Source organism: Biomphalaria glabrata, chromosome 6, assembly GCF_947242115.1.
Source record: "Biomphalaria glabrata chromosome 6, xgBioGlab47.1, whole genome shotgun sequence".
Classification (NCBI taxonomy): domain Eukaryota; kingdom Metazoa; phylum Mollusca; class Gastropoda; family Planorbidae; genus Biomphalaria; species Biomphalaria glabrata.
The window spans coordinates 17648635-17666267 of NC_074716.1; the positions used below are offsets into that span (position 1 = coordinate 17648635).

Below are 17633 nucleotides of genomic sequence, written 5' to 3' on the forward strand. Positions count from 1 at the left end.
CTATCTTGAATACGCTCTTGGAATTAAGTGACTGTAGTTTGCTTTAGATTTTATATCGAAAAGGGAAGGTTTATCGTCAAAATCATCTGTTGGGGTTTTAAACTAAAAAATCACTAGAGTTGGGTTTTTTAATTCAAAACCACATTTAGCTACGGTAATAGAACTTAATAACTGTAGTTTGCTTTAGAATAATATTGAAGATAGAGGTTTTCCACCTCAAAACACTCTGTAGGGGAATTTTAAACTCAAAACCATCTGGAGGGGATTTTTAAAAAGTTTTTAAAAAGCCATCTGTATAAGAGGGGTTTAAACTCAAAAACCCCAATAGGATTGGCTACGTTCAAATAATTTTGGTGTGAAGGTATTTTTTTAGCATCAAACCCCTCTGAAGGGGATTTAAACTCAAAACCCATTTTAGCAACGCTCATAGCATTTTGAGTGCGTAATTTGCTTTTTTTCTTACACTGAAGATGTATTTTTTAGCTTCAAACCCTGCTGGAGGGGGTTTAAACTGAAAACCCCTTTGACTACACTCACAACATTTTTGAGTGTATAATTTGCTTTGTTTTTATTATTAAAGAGGTATTTTTTACCTTCAAACCCCGCTGAAGGGGGGGTTTAAACTTAAACTCAAAACTTGAATGCGTAATTAGCTTTTTTTATATTGAAGAGGTATTTTTTAGCTTCAAACCCTACTGAAGAGAGGGGGGGGGACTCAAAACCCCTTTGGCTACGCTCATAGACTTTTGAGTGTATAATTTGCTCTTTTTGATATTGAAGAGGGGGTTTATCGTAAATTTTAGAAGGGGTTTTAAAATCGAAATCTTCCTTAACTGTGCTCTTGGAATTTCGGGATTGTCGTTTGCATTTTTTTTTTGTTTTGTTTTATAGAAGAGGGGGATATAACTGTAAAAACCCCTGGTAGGGGGTTTTAAACTTAAACCCCCCTGGTAGGGTGTTTTAAGCTAGAACCCCCCTGGTAGAGGGTTTTAAACTCGATCCCCCCTCCTGTTAGAGGGGTTTAAACTCAAAACCGCCTTGGTTGTGCTGGGGCAAGTGATGGTTTAGTATTAAAATCTCACCTAAAATAAACAAAATCAAAGCAAAAAATCAGTCACTAAATTCCGATTTCATTTCGGGGGGGGGGGATGAACCCCAAACCCCCCCCCCTTGGCTACGCCCATGGTGTATAGTAATAGAGTTAAACGTTCGCTGTCATTGCTTGAAAAACTAGAGGGGATGTGATATTTTAAAGAGTCTATTGCCTAAACAATACAAGATGTTTCTTTGACAATATCATAGTCTCGTGATGACGAAATAGAAAACAACGTCCCAACGTAACACTTTATATTTACCAGCATAGCCTGTAATGTCCATGGCTTTCAGGTTTCTAGCTTTGACCACGGTCAGTGTGAGTCGGCCAGCAGTAGGTAGGTAGCACAAGGATAGCATCACTTCTCCAATATCTGTCTTCTCCTGCAGACGAGAAACACAAAGTTTGTTTCATTCATTTACTCACCAATGAAACTGTGCGTCAAAGTTTTAAAATGTTTCACAAGGAAGGCGCTATGGAGTGTCTTGTGTGTTTCTAAAGTAAAGACAAGGAATGGAGCGCGAATTACTTATTTATTTTTTTAGCTGAAGGGTTTCTGATGAGACCAAGAGCTGGTATGTCATAATAGATATAAATAGAAGTCACGTGGCTGAGAGTTGAAAGAAAAGTGTTTACAAAGACGTGAGACAGAAAGGGCGTGTATTTGTTTAGTGAGTTTTGTCTTGCTTTCACTATCATTTCACTTTTTACTCAGTAGATCTACTTTCAAGTGTTTATTGAGTTTTGTCTTGCTTTCACTACCATTTCACTTGGTACTCAGTAGATCTACTTTCAAGTGTTTGGTGAGTTTTGTCTTGCTTTCACTATCATTTCACTTGGTACTCAGTTGATCCACTTTCAAGTGTTTAGTGAGTTTTGTCTTGCTTTCACTATCATTTCACTTGGTACTCAGTAGATCTACTTTCAAGTGTTTAGTGAGTTTTGTCTTGCTTTCACTACCATTTCACTTGGTACTCAGTAGATCTACTTTCAAGTGTTTAGTGAGTTTTGTCTTGCTTTCACTATCAATTCACTTGGTACTCAGTAGATCTACTTTCAAGTGTTTAGTGAGTTTTGTCTTGCTTTCACTATCATTTCACTTGGTACTCAGTAGATCTACTTTCAAGTGTTTAGTGAGTTTTGTCTTGCTTTCACTACCATTTCACTTGGTACTCAGTAGATCTACTTTCAAGTGTTTAGTGAGTTTTGTCTTGCTTTCACTACCATTTCACTTGGTACTCAGTAGATCTACTTTCTGTGTATTGTTAGTCAACGTTACATTAAGTTTTATTGGATCATAAAAAAAAACTTTTCTCGCGCTTATTTGAAGTCATTTTAATTACAAATGTAACACACCTACAACGATTTAGTTGTACTAGCTGTTTGGAGTTTCAAACTAACGACTGACCAACAACGGGAGGCAAATGCGGAAATGCTAGAATGAAAGCTCCCCTTTTTTTGACCCAAATGGAGCCTTTGGTTTAAATCACTTTTACTTCTAGATCTAGAGTACTTAGTAAAGTCTATCTTATGTTTGCATAGCTTTTTTTGTTGGAAACATATTGGAAACCCATTAGAAATAGTTGAGTGAGACAATTTATTCGCAATAGTATAGTAAGAAAAAATATTGGAATAGTTGAGTGAGACTATATTTGTAGGACTCTCTATCAGACTTTCTGCTAACACGATCTTCCCAGCACAAGAACTTGACAACTCGGGCTCCAACGAACGTAATTCTCGGATACATTGACAGATACATTGACAGATACATTGACAGATACATTGACAGATACATTGACAGATACATTGACAGACCTTACTGTATAAGTTACAACACGAAACACTGACTGTACAAATGGTCCACTGTAGATAACCGTGCTGCTGTACTGATCGCTGTCTCGTCCTGACATTGTACTGGACTATACTGTACCGGACCGACGTTACTCCCGGACACTCTTTAAATCTAATTCGATCGAACGCTATGAACTTACCAAATCGTTAAATAGAAAGAGATACAAGACACCGATAGCAAAGACAAACAGACACCTCTTTTGTTCCCCTGGCAATCAAGTCATTAAATAGAAACAATCTGATATAAACTTTTCGAATGTAAATTATGAGTGAGTCTGGTGTGAATGTACATTTTGTTTTTTTATAGTTGCAATGTTTTGTTTAGTGTACTGCACACATTGTAAAACAAATTTTCTTACGGACAATATAGATTATTATTATTATTATTATTATTATGATCACATGACCATATCACGAGTGATTTCCACATGGAGTGTTGCTAACACACTACTTTCCGGAAGAGTCACCTCGTCACTGTTGACCCCTCTCAGTACGATCACGTATATCATTTACGTTGCCTGATGACACACACGATCTCCTGTACCCACGTCGCCGCCACAGTTATAACAATATATAGTATTATATAGGAATATATTAGGGAGACAATGTGACGGAATATTCTAGTGATACACTATACATGTATTGAAATAGTCCAGTGAAACCTTTATTTAAAGCGCAACGACCCACATAAATACTCCAGAGCAACAGTTTAGTGAAATAATCCAAATCTGAAATTTCATTTCATCGCCTTTGTCTTTTAGACTAGATATGAACATTGCAGGAAATGATTTAAAACTGCAATCAGGGTTTGTGTCAGAAACAATACGAACTGAGAGTTAAATTTACATCAAAATCTATTAAGGTTAGATCACTATGACTTTCATTCATAAAACATTTTTTGTCATAGACGGGACGTAGATCATTACAAATCGAATAATAAATAAATCGGTCCTAGTTTATGACGTAGGGCCTACTGGGCCTACTGGGCCTACTCAACATGGTCGGTACTGCAAGAAAAAGCTGAAGTATACCAAGATTCAAGAACCTAACAAGAACCTAACAAGAACTACACTATGAAGTACTTATGTTACTAAGATGTATCCTCACTAACGGGAAGATGGGGCGGGGGAGTTGCCCAAGTTTAGCCTTTATGAGGTGGGTGTGAGAAGGAAGTCAACTACTCGCCACAATGGCAGCCCACCGAACCTTACGTTTGTTTTCCCTGCCAACCCATGCATGACGTCTTTCTGTACGTTTGGACCAAGTCACAACTTTGAGGCAGAGACTCTGCATCCAGCTATCAAGTTCTTAAGTACCTTGTATATACCAATTACTAATATGATAATTGCACTTCGTATTTTCACGAGAATCAACAAAGAATATTTTGTTTAAACCTTGTCCTTGACCACTTAAAACCGTGGCACATAGTTAAGAAAAACAATGATAAAGTAAAAGTATTTTTATGACATTTCAAATTATTAATTAGACTTTGAATGTTTCCCTCTTGTTTTGTTACAAACGGATGTAGATATTGAATACTTGCATGTTCTCGTAATGAATGTTGGACAACTCTGAAGGAGATGGTCAATGGAAATAGATCTCTACTTGAAAAAAAAATGTTCCCAAAATTGCATCTATGTTAATGTAGCTCTACGCCTACGCAGAGAAACACACACACACACACACACACACACACACACCAGCATGTATCCAACATGGACGTGACATGGCAAGAACCGGATGTATTATTTCTTGGACAGGAAGTGGTGTGTTGTGGGAAATTGAATCAATGTTCCATGAGAGCTCGAGCGTAAGAGGCACGAGAGGGGCATCACTAGAGAGTGAGAAGGCGTTTGTATTTTTGTGGCGGAGGCGTTTGGGGGCTTCGGGGCAAGTAAAGTTAATGTATAACGTTGTAGGTGGATTTGATTTGTATCTTAAGAAAGTGTCTGATAGAAAAACAAACACAAAAGAGCAGCTAATAAGATAGACTTGGTTGTTCAACTCTACTTAGACAATACCGGAACTGAACCATATGATTGGGTCACAAGATTAGCAAAATGTAAACACAAAAATAATAGCTGGTTATTGGTCCACACCATTGAGAAGTGATGAAATAAGGATATCTGACGTCTGGGACTTCTTCTTCTTCTAAACAAAAAACAGTCATTATTTCAAAAAAAGAAAATGATTACATCCTACGCGTGTCCTTAAGTCAATCAAGTCATGCATGTTAATCAATCACTAAAACTCTATCAAGTAATTGGTTTTCCTGGCTAGCTCAGGCAACCCATTCCATGCTCTAATAGCACTAGGGAAGAAGGAGTATTTGTACAAATTTGTTTTAGCATATGGAACAAGGAATGTTTCTTTATCTTTGTGTCTTTCTGAGTATTTTATTAGGTTTTGTTATAATCTTCGATGTTTTATGTATACTTTTGTTTTTAGTCTTCTATCCTGTAAATTAAAGTTTCCCTTTCAAACCTTGTGGTCTATAGGGCAGATGATGTAAAGGTCATCTGTTTCTGTAACATACGGTTAACGAGGGTGTCATGTGGCCAGCAAAACTACTAAAGAGAAAGAAATTAATTTTTTTTAAAATGTTCAATGACATTGACATCAATATTTCGTTTTAAGAAATGCTAAAAGTGCTATTTTTAGATCTTTCTCCACAAAGTTTCTAAGATCTTTTCTGGCTTCAGTTGTAGATACATAAATTATTTTGTTCAAGTGTTAAGAACATATGCGCCGACCATATCAGATCAATATTGAGCAATGAAGTCTCCCATGTAAACAATGCTGTCATTAGTTTTAGTGCTTTGGGAGGCCTTGTGAAAACAAATACAAAAACAGCAAAGAAGGAAATAAAAGGCAGTCCTCTAGCGTGTGTGTGTGTGTGTGTATGAACTCTCCACTCAAGTCCCATGTGTCTGTGTGTGTATTTATGTGTGTGTGTGTGAGTCTGTACATTGGGGTATTTTTCAACCTGTGGGCAGTAGAGACCAATAGCTCGTTGCCACGATGGCTATATATCATATATATCATATATCATATATCATATATCATATATCATATATCATATAGTGCTTTTTTGTAAAAATAAAAATATACGACAAAACAAATAATTGGTAAGTAGGTGCCGATACTCAGTGATGGATTGACTAACTTTAAACTACTAATAAATTAATAATAAATAATAATAAACATTAAAATACAAGAAAAGTAATATTTTTCCCACCATTGAAAAAGGTGCCAGTACGCCGTACCGGCGCCTACTGTCACAAAAAAAAAACTGTGTATATATATATATATATAACGTTGCAAGCAAGTGCGTACTAGACATTACAAGCATGAGAAAGGTTGCTTGAATCAGCCCATTTTAAACAAAGGACTTCGTATATGTCAAATCTTGAATGAACGTGAAGGACTGAACTACCACATTGTTTAGGTTCACATAGAATTCAATCGACAAGAAAATTCTGTAAATTATAAAAAAAGATGAAAAGTATCAGCCGAGTATTGGACCTGTGGAAACAAAGGGAAGTCATCAAAGTATTCTCATGAAACTGATATAACCTGAATTCAAACTTTGTTTCATTTGTTACGATCAAAAACCAGTAAAATATTTTTTTATAAGATCTAGCCATCAATTTCCACACATTTCACACAACACTAATGAATTGTTTATGAATTGTTTGGAATGAATTGTTTCAAATAACGATTATTTTGCACTTAATAACGAATGAATGAAAGAACACATCTCCGCTGCAATCCCCCCGCCTTTCAAGCGAATGTATGCTCAAGAGTATTTAAAGTTCTAATGATCGGCCATAGCATATTGATCCACAATTAGAAGACGGTGCACAAAATGTTTATTTATATTCGTAAAACTGTTTAATCATGTGTTGAAGATAGAGAATGAGTTTAACTCCAGACCAACTTTAATTTTAAAATTCATTATATTTGAAACGATTGTAACTTAGAGCCCTTTTGGTGATACATATCCACCCCCACTCTGAACCCAGGAAAAACTGTCAAGCTAAAAAAAATATTTAAAAAAAAAAACAAAAAACTAAACTTTAACTATAAGATGTGTATTTCTATAAGATGTGTATTTTATTCTCAGATAAAAGAGTCAAACTAATTAAGTTGAACGAAGCTAAACGAAGTTAAACGAAGCGGTACACTTTCAGATATTGTAAAGACAGTAACTAAGCATTCGCTTGATAAGTTATTTATCTCTTAAGTAAATCGTGAGTTACGCCACTTGATCCAGAATATCTGGCTGCCAACCATTCCAGGCTGCCGTCAACCATCCAAGCTGACAGATTAGCATCGATTTACGCGAATCACGTGACCTTGAATTTAGGCTCATAAAAAATGCCATCACTTGTCATTTTAATGTCAGCGTCATTAATGTCAACTTGTCCTTGGGAATATTCTGCAATGAAAATCATGATGTGGCACTGACGAGTGTTTACCAACACTGTCAGCGGCGGAACCTTTAGTGAGTTTTTAATGAAATTAAGAAGCTAAAGGGTCTTGGAATAGAAGAGACAGAGGCGTCTAAGGCAAGACTTAAATAAAAAATGCAAGAGGCACTATGGCAATGAAACCAATTGAAGTTAGCCAAAATAATGACTTGTAAAGAGTCAATAATAAGAACAATGGTTTGAACAATAGTTTGACTGCCTCTATGAAATCAAAACGTAAGGACTGTGCTCAAGGGACTGGGATTGAGACTATGGACACTAGAGACTGGGATTGAGACTATGGACACTAGAGACTGGCACTAGAGACTGGGATTGAGACTATGGACACTAGAGACTGGGATTGAGACTATGGACACTAGAGACTGGCACTAGAGACTGGGATTGAGACTATGGACACTAGAGACTGGCACTAGAGACTGGGATTGAGACTATGGACACTAGAGACTGGCACTAGAGACTGGGATTGAGACTATGGACACTAGAGACTGGGATTGAGACTATGGACACTAGAGACTGGGATTGAGACTATGGACACTAGAGACTGGGATTGAGACTGTGGACACTAGAGACTGGGATTGAGACTATGGACACTAGAGACTGGGATTGAGACTGTGGACACTAGAGACTGGGATTGAGACTATGGACACTAGAGACTGGGATTGAGACTATGGACACTAGAGACTGGGATTGAGACTATGGACACTAGAGACTGGGATTGAGACTGTGGACACTAGAGACTGGGATTGAGACTATGGACACTAGAGACTGGGATTGAGACTATGGACACTAGAGACTGGGATTGAGACTGTGGACACTAGAGACTGGGATTGAGACTGTGGACACTAGAGACTGGGATTGAGACTATGGACACTAGAGACTGGGATTGAGACTATGGACACTAGAGACTGGGATTGAGACTATGGACACTAGAGACTGGGATTGAGACTATGGACACTGAGTTAAGAATTTAAGAAATAATATAACTTCTTATTCCTGACAAAAATATAGGTGAGTGAGTCCAAACTAGAGAAAGAAAAAGAGAGTGGGTGAAAGAGAGAGAGAGACGAAGAAAGAGAGAAAAAGAGAGAGGAAGCAATAGAAGAAGAGAGAGGAGAAGAGAGAAGGAGGGAGAGATGAAGAGAGAGAAAGACGGAGAAAGACAAAGAAAGAACGAAAGAGGAAGAGAGAGGGCTAGAGAAAAAAGAGAGAGAAAGCAAGAGAGGAAGATAGAGAACGATAGAAAGAGAGAGAAAAAAGATAATGGCAAGAGAGAGAGAGAGAAAGAGACTTAATTAAAGACATCAATTATTCATGTGAATGTTAAAAAAAACTTCTCTGATGAGATTGTTTAGTTCTATTGTTTCCAATGTTAGCTCTCCCCCATCAGCCCCCACCTCTCATTAATCCAAAAGTTCAGTTATATTTACGTGATTCTATGTAATATCTATAGTGAGTGCTTATGTGTGCTTGTTTGTTTCCTGAGTTTGTGATGTGTTTGTGTCCGAGGAAATTGTCTTTGTGTGTGTGTGGAGTGTGTTTGTGGTAAGTGTTTTTGTATTTAATGTATGATGCATGTATATGTGTGTTAGGTTTGTGTGTGTGGTGTGTTTGTATACAGCCCAACGTATGTACACTATGTGTCTCCATTGTGTGACATAAGCGGCTTCATCCTTTGACTATCAAACAAAAAACAACCTTTGGTATGAATGATCTTTCAGATAATGAATTTCAGAAACTTCGTAGAAGTTAGCGTAGAGAATTCTTTCTTAGTAGTGTAATTATATGTTACTTAGAATTTTTTCTACCGAAAATGAAATGTTTTCAATTCAAACACAATTGTATTTTACTATCTTTTAACAAATCTATGGTGTTGATATCACAAGTACAAATAGACTGGCTCATTGAACATCTTCACAAACTTGGAATTATAAGAAATCGGCGTCACCAAACAAAATGCAGGTTAGCGAAACAATGTGTTCAGAACTCATTCAATTCTTGCACGATTTCAAGAAGGAGGCTTGGTGGCTGAGGGGTAGAGCGCTTCATTTCCTAACCGAAGCTGAATCCCGGTGGAGATTGGGATTTGAACTTCAGGATATTTAGGATTCCTCCCTCCCCCCAAACGAAACAACCCTACTGAAATGGGTACCTGACATGATTGAAATAAAAGTGGTTGGTCGTTTTGCTGGCCTCGTGACACCGTCGTTAATCCCCGTATATCGCAAGGTCTGAAAGAGTAATTTGTATCTACCTTCTACAACTCTAGAGATTATTGGCCTAAACAAAATATTATAGGCCTTGAAGATGCGTATGACTAGCAATATAGTTCAATACTATACCATATAACTCATAACATGACTGTAAAGTACAATAACTAAACTTTTCATTCTGTGTTGTGAAAGTAATAGATGCATTTTGTTCAGTCGAAATGTGGCATCAAGTTTTAACAAAATGGTGGCATCATTCCCCTCATTAACGAAAGTGGTCCCTGGTGTATTCAGTGTGCATAAAACATGGAGGTGTTGAATACAGAGGTTTCGTTTCAAGTTTGGTTTGATGTTGAAGATGGGTCTTTACGTCTATCAATGTGTCTCTCTGTCTCTCTCTCTGTCTCTCTCTCTGTCTCTCTTTTTATTCGTTTCTTTGTCTCTGCTTCATTTGTTCTCTCTCTCTTTTCTTTCTGTCTCTCTATCTTAATTTCCCATCTCGCTATTTTATTATTATTATTTCTTATGGCTCAGAGTCATTGTTGTTGAGTTCGATGTATTATAAATTTAATTACACGACAGATTCAAATTAGTTCATACAACTTGGTTTCATCCAAGTCCACTATTTCCTGTTTGTCCACTATTTCCTCTTTTGTCCAATATTTCCTGTTTGTCCACTATTTCCCGTTTTGTCCACTATTTCCTGTTTGTCCATTATTTCCTCTTTTTGTCCACTATTTCCTGTTTGTCCACTATTTCCTCTTTTGTCCACTATTACCTATTTGTCCACTATTTCCCGTTTTGTCCACTATTTCCTGTTTGTCCACTATTTCCTCTTTAGTCCACTATTTCCTCTTTTGTCCACTATTTCCTCTTTTGTCCACTATTTCCTCTTTTGTCCACTATTTCCTCTTTTGTCCACTATTTCCTGTTCGTCCACTATTTTCTCTTTTGTACACTATTTCCTCTTTTGTCCACTATTTTCTCTTTTGTACACTATTTCCTCTTTTGTCCACTATTTCCTCTTTTGTCCACTATTTCCTCTTTTGTCCACTATTTCCTCTTTTGTCCACTATTTCCTGTTTGTCCACTATTTCCTGTTTTTTGTCCACTATTTCCTCTTTTGTCCACTATTTCCTCTTTTGTCTACTATTTCCTCTTTTGTCTACTATTTCCTCTTTTGTCTATTATTAATTTTTAGCGGCCCCCGAAATGGGAAATGCCGCTATTAGTTTTATGCATTTCAATGCAGTCTGTCTGTCCGAGGGTCGACATTAACATTTACCTTACCTGTAAAGAAAGGAAGATATGCTAATTAAACTATTTCTGTATTCACGTGCATGTTAAGACTCAAAATAGTCCTCGGTTTTCCTGGCTGATTCTGACAATACATTAACTTCATATTAGCACTAGGTAAGAAAGAACACTGGTATGAATTTGTCTTAGCCAATGGAATAAGAAATCTGCCTTTATCTTTGTGTCTTTCTGAGTATTTTATTAGGTTGTGTTTTATATGTGTAGGTCAATGTTCAGAGTATTATGTATTATTGCTACTTTACTTTGTTCGTCTTCTGTCCAGAAGAGTTTCTAACATTAGCCATTTTGCAACGCTGTTGCTAGAGTCAACTGTAAATATTCGTTTGTTATATATATATATATATATATATATATATATATATATATATATATATATATATATATATATATATATATATATATATATATATTGTTATATATAGCTCCTCTTTCGTGATCAAGTCAAGTCCAATCCTCGCTTTAAAAAGTCGGCCGCATACGTGGCATGGGTAGATTAGGTTAGTTGCAGATAGGCCTGCTTCTTCTCTCAGCTTTTTGTTGGTTCGGCGCTCTTTCGTGCTGGCCACTCTCCTTGCGTCATATCTCGTGACTCCGACACTCGTTTGTCCTAAACCTGACAGCGCCTCTAGGGCCAGTTATAGACTTCACAATGCTGTGTTAACTTCCAAAGACTGCTAGGTGGCTGTTTGGTCATCGATTGTCCCATGGACCGTTGGGTTGCAAAGAGTAATTACTAGAGAGCTAGGAGAGCATTAATAACTTTACTTTGTCAATAGATACATGGGAGCATTAAATACTGGATGGTAAAGTCATGAGGTCGTGGAGTCATGAGGTCGTAGAGTCATGAGGTAGTGGAGTCATGAGGTCGTGGAGTCATGAGGTCGTGGAGTCATGAGGTCGTGGAGTCATGAGGTCGTGGAGTCATGAGGTCGTGGAGTCATGGGGTCGTGGAGTCATGAGGTCGTGGAGTCATGAGGTCGTGGAGTCATGGAGTCGTGGAGTCATGAGGTCGTGGAGTCATGGGGTCGTGGAGTCATGAGGTCGTGGAGTCATGGAGTCGTGGAGTCATGAGGTCGTGGAGTCATGGGGTCGTGGAGTCATGAGGTCGTGGAGTCATGAGGTCGTGGAGTCATGAGGTCGTGGAGTCATGGGGTCGTGGAGTCATGAGGTCGTGGAGTCATGAGGTAGTGGAGTCATGAGGTCGTGGAGTCATGAGGTCGTGGAGTCATGGGGTCGTGGAGTCATGGGGTCGTGGAGTCATGAGGTCGTGGAGTCATGAGGTCGTGGAGTCATGAGGTCGTGGAGTCATGAGGTCGTGGAGTCATGGGGTCGTGGAGTCATGAGGTCGTGGAGTCATGAGGTCGTGGAGTCATGAGGTCGTGGAGTTATTGGGTCGTGGAGTCATGAGGTCGTGGAGTCATGAGGTCGTGGAGTCATGAGGTCGTGGAGTCATGAGGTCGTGGAGTCATGAGGTCGTGGAGTTATGAGGTCGTGGAGTCATGAGGTCGTGGAGTCATGGGGTCGTGGAGTCATGAGGTCGTGGAGTCATGAGGTCGTGGAGTCATGAGGTCGTGGAGTCATGAGGTCGTGGAGTCATGAGGTCGTGGAGTTATTAGGTCGTGGAGTTATGAGGTCGTGGAGTCATGAGGTCGTGGAGTCATGAGGTCGTGGAGTCATGAGGTCGTGGAGTCATGAGGTCGTGGAGTTATGAGGTCGTGGAGTCATGAGGTCGTGGAGTCATGAGGTCGTGGAGTCATGAGGTCGTGGAGTCATGAGGTCGTGGAGTTATTAGGTCGTGGAGTCATGGGGTCGTGGAGTCATGAGGTCGTGGAGTCATGAGGTCGTGGAGTCATGAGGTCGTGGAGTTATGAGGTCGTGGAGTCATGAGGTCGTGGAGTCATGAGGTCGTGGAGTCATGAGGTCGTGGAGTCATGGGGTCGTGGAGTCATGAGGTCGTGGAGTCATGAGGTCGTGGAGTCATGAGGTCGTGGAGTTATGAGGTCGTGGAGTCATGAGGTCGTGAAGTCATGAGGTCGTGGAGTTATGAGGTCGTGGAGTCATGAGGTCGTGGAGTCATGAGGTCGTGGAGTCATGAGGTCGTGGAGTCATGAGGTCGTGGAGTCATGAGGTCGTGGAGTCATGAGGTCGTGGAGTTATGAGGTCGTGGAGTCATGAGGTCGTGGAGTCATGAGGTCGTGGAGTTATGAGGTCGTGGAGTCATGAGGTCGTGGAGTCATGGGGTCGTGGAGTCATGGGGTCGTGGAGTCATGGGGTCGTGGAGTCATGAGGTCGTGGAGTCATGGGGTCTTGGAGTTATGAGGTCGTGGAGTCATGAGGTAGTGGAGTCATGAGGTCGTGGAGTCATGAGGTCGTGGAGTCATGAGGTCGTGGAGTCATGGAGTCGTGGAGTCAGCGGATGTTTGGACACACGCTTTTAGAGGAAGTACAATTGTGTATACCAGTATTTTCTATTGTATGGGGGCGGTGAGGGGGGGGTGAGCATATCTCTGACATTGTCAATATTTCTGATTCCCCTTAATTAGTTAAACCTCTGTTGATTAAAGACGACAATTCAATATGTGTACATAGAATGACTCCGTGAAAACATTTTGAATTTTAAAAAATGTTTGTTTTTTAAATGTCTTCATTAAGCTTGTATAAAAGATAAGTTATACTTTGTTTAGATACATCTGTACTCTAACAGAAAAAGAATGTGATCATCAGTGCTAAGTTCATTCTGTTGACTCTAAAGAGGAAGTGAGGGCGATGTTCTGAACAATGTGTAAATACTTATGTAAGGAAGACAACAGCAAATGCTATATGCAACAAGAAAGAAAATGTTTCGTCAGTACTAGATCTATAGATTGTGTAGGAAATGATGTAGACAAGACGTTATGTATATGCTGAAAACACCACAGACAGGTTATTAACAACATCACAGACAGGATGTACCGTGTACGCAGTATGTTTCAATCATAGACATAAATAAATATCGACTGGCCAAAGGAAGTAACTTCTTGTAACTTGAAAACATGTATATCTATTGTATTCGGATTTCCAAATTATGAAAAATTACATGATCTTCATTCTTAGAGATTAAACAAAACTACACTGCCTCCTTATTTACAATATATATATAGGTGTGTGGCTGAAATAGATATGAAAACTTTTATACTGCTCATAAATGCTGTATAATAAAGTACACTAAATTGCAAGTCACAAATTTTCGTTCCATAAAACTCTTTAATCGGCCAGTCTATATTTATTTACGTCTATGGTTTCAATAAAGTCTTTAAAAAAAACAATCACGGAATCCCAATTCTAGGACAAAACTTTGAGAACAAGGGAGACAAGTCATAAATGATATTAATCCTTGCGCTATCAAAGTTACATTCTACATTCATGTCTGTACGGATGATTCTACTTGCTGTACATTAACATCTGTACATGTAACTGTGTAGTTTAGTCCAATTCTGGCACATGTAGATCTGTACATCTGTACATGTAAGTGTCTAGTTCTTGTGGGCCTACATTTATATGCTAGCAATAAGCTCAGTACATGTAAGTGTTTAGCTCAGTGCAACTCTGTCACAATTATCTCTGTACATGTAAGTGTTTAGCTCAGTGCAACTCTGGCACAATTATCTCTGTACATGTAAGTGTTTAGCTCAGTGCAACTCTGTCACAATTATCTCTGTACATGTAAGTGTTTAGCTCAGTGCAACTCTGTCACAATTATCTCTGTATATGTAAGCGTTTAGCTCAGTGCAACTCTGTCACAATTATCTCTGTACACGTAAGTGCTTAGCTCAGTGCAACTCTGTCACAATTATCTCTGTACATGTAAGTGTTTAGTGCAACTCTTTCTTTTTTTCATAAATTCCATCTGTCCGTCTTGTTATTCACTGGACCTTTGAAAGCTGTATTTAATCACCCCCCATCCCCCCCCCAATCCTGTTCTACTTTTTCCTTATCTTATCTTTACTTACTTCTGCACGATGGAGACATTTTTTTTTTTGTGAATGTTCGCATCATTCAATAGTTCCGTGATAGAAGGAGAGAGGGGGTGGGGGGTGGCCATAGTGTAATGTACAAGCAGCTTTCAGACTTCTCTGGCTTTAACTACATACCCCACCCCCCACAGGTCTTAGTTTTCTAATTTGTTAAGACTTCTCTTGCCTATTTGTTTGAGGGGGGGGGGGGGATGGCAGGCGATGTCTGTTAAAGCCTCTCTGTGTGTGTTGCAGGCCATTCAAATAACTGACAAAATGATGAGCTTGTATTCTGTGATTGTATACTTAGATTTAGTTTTTGAAATTTTATGAACTCGTGTGACTGAAAAGGTTTGCTAGAAATGGTATGATTGTTATGGCGTGAATGATTGAATACTTTAATTCAGTGTATAAAGAATATAATTGATTGAAAGATCTGACCGGTTTAACTGGTTATGTTAGAACAGCAGGTAAAAACTCTTTCACTGCTTCCTATACGAAAGAAACTCAATGATTCAATTGAAAAAACAACAACATATATTCTATGTTTTTAAGATTTAAATTCGAGGATACGTTTAATGCTCACTTTTTATACCGCATGACGTAATATTCTATTTTGGTCAAAGATGACGAATCAATGTGTTTTCTTAGATCAACCTTGCGGTTCTGTGCTATTGAACTTCATTAACAATCATAAAATCGTTTCATTGTAATGGCCAGCGATTGAGTGGTAGCAAGAACATTTTTACAGTTAATGAAATATACGTCAGTATATAGAATTGATTTAGCATTTATATGCTATTTACATAAAAAACGGAACAACATATTATTGATAATATGTTTTTGCAACGTTTAAACATGGAAATTAAATGTAATATAAGTTAGAAGAGCAAACAAACATTCGCTGGCATTGATTTGTTTTGCACGAAAACATCCGGAACAATATATTACAGATACTTAAAACTATTGAGATGTTACGGGAGGAACAATAAAGGTTAAATCAAATTTTCAATAGCTTTTAGAGTTTTTGTTTTATCTAAACGTGACGGACACACCGACCGACAGACAAAATGCACAAAATAAGCGTCTTTTATTCTGTGCCCCACTAAACAAAAAATAAATAAAATCTGTTTATTCAAAAAATGTTGAGCGAACTGATAGCACCATGTCTTGCAGCTGCTTGTCACGCTACTGCACGAAAGTCGCTGGATAAAAAGTCCATTTTAAAAAATGTGCGTGATATTTACATACAAAGTGCTTTCTTAGCCTTTATAAACAAACATAAATGTTTTCTTTTAATTTTAGCACCTAGTTGACCAGAAGAAAACACCATTAAGTAATATTTATATTTGTTGTGAACATTTCTTGTACATTTTATAAATATATTCGACCTAGTGATACTTACAATACATAGAATAGTGTCTTTCTTTCTAACATTATCTCCCTTACATTTACGTAATTGTTTTAGAATTGGTGTATTTTTAAGAAAAAATCGCTTGCATAATTAACTATATAAATTAAACGGTTAGCTTTTAGAAAACCAAAAGTAGCCGTTGCACCTAAACTTTTCAAGCTGCATCGCATGGTGAAATAATATTTTTCATTTCTCTTCTAGTTTTCGTGATCTGAGTGTGACAGACGGACAGATGGACATTTTGTATAAACCTATTAGCGGCTTTTCCCTTACGGGGGCCGCTAAAAATGGTTTATTTAATTTATGGTTTATGGTATTCTAACTTAATATTAAAAAAAAAAAAAAAAAAACAAATGATGAATGTTATTCTGTGCCTTTTGCACACCTGGCCTTTAATATATGCGGGGGTGGGGGGGGGGGGGGGAGAGAGAAAGAGAGCATGTCAATATTATGGTCTCAGGAATCTGACCTGTCATAAATGTTTTACATATTTCGGATGTTCCTTCAGAGTTGAAGATAGTTTACTTCCTAGTCCAAACCTCCCGCAGGACGACGGGGGATGGGAGCGGGCAGGATTTGAACCCTCGACCATCGATAAATCCGAACGACAGTCCAGCGCGCATAGTTCGCAATATGTTTTCCAGAAATAATCAAAACCTTTATTATACTATAATATACTATAATAGAGTAAAGTGAAAATATTTTCTTTTTTTTTTATCGGCAGAACTTCGTCTGCCAAATGACAGCTGTGTCTAACGACCGCGCCAAAATGGATGTGTCTAAACGTAGCGTAGCCTACTTATGCAGAAGATAAACTCTTCATCAGACATGATCAAGTCGTAGTGTATGGATCTAAATTAAGTCGTAGTGTTTGGATTTAGATCAAGTCATAATGTTTGGATTTAGATCAAGTCATAATGTTTGGATTTAGATTAAGTCGTAATGTTTGGATTTAGATCAAGTCGTAATGTTTGGATTTAGATCTAGTCGTAATGTTTGGATTTAGATCAAGTCATAATGTTTGGATTTAGATCAAGTCGTAATGTTTGGATTTAGATCAAGTCATAGTGTTTGGATTTAGATCAAATCATAATGTTTGGATTTAGATCAAGTCATAATGTTTGGATTTAGATCAAGTCGTAATGTTTGGATTTAGATCAAGTCATAGTGTTTGGATTTAGATCAAATCATAATGTTTGGATTTAGATCAAGTCATAATGTTTGGATTTAGATCAAGTCATAATGTTTGGATTTAGATCAAGTCAT

The 17633-nt window shown here is 38.1% G+C and overlaps 1 protein-coding gene across 4 annotated transcripts in view; it reads right to left on the minus strand.

The window, feature by feature from the left end:
- Nucleotides 1-17633, minus strand: part of LOC106051588 (synaptotagmin-6-like) — a 95622-nt gene that overhangs the window by 21074 nt on the left and 56915 nt on the right. For all 4 annotated transcript variants that reach the window (XM_056033494.1, XM_056033492.1, XM_056033493.1 and 1 more), the window contains exon 4: nucleotides 1356-1476. In XM_056033494.1, coding sequence (XP_055889469.1) covers nucleotides 1356-1476 — 121 coding nt within the window. The remainder of the gene's footprint in view (nucleotides 1-1355; nucleotides 1477-17633) is intronic.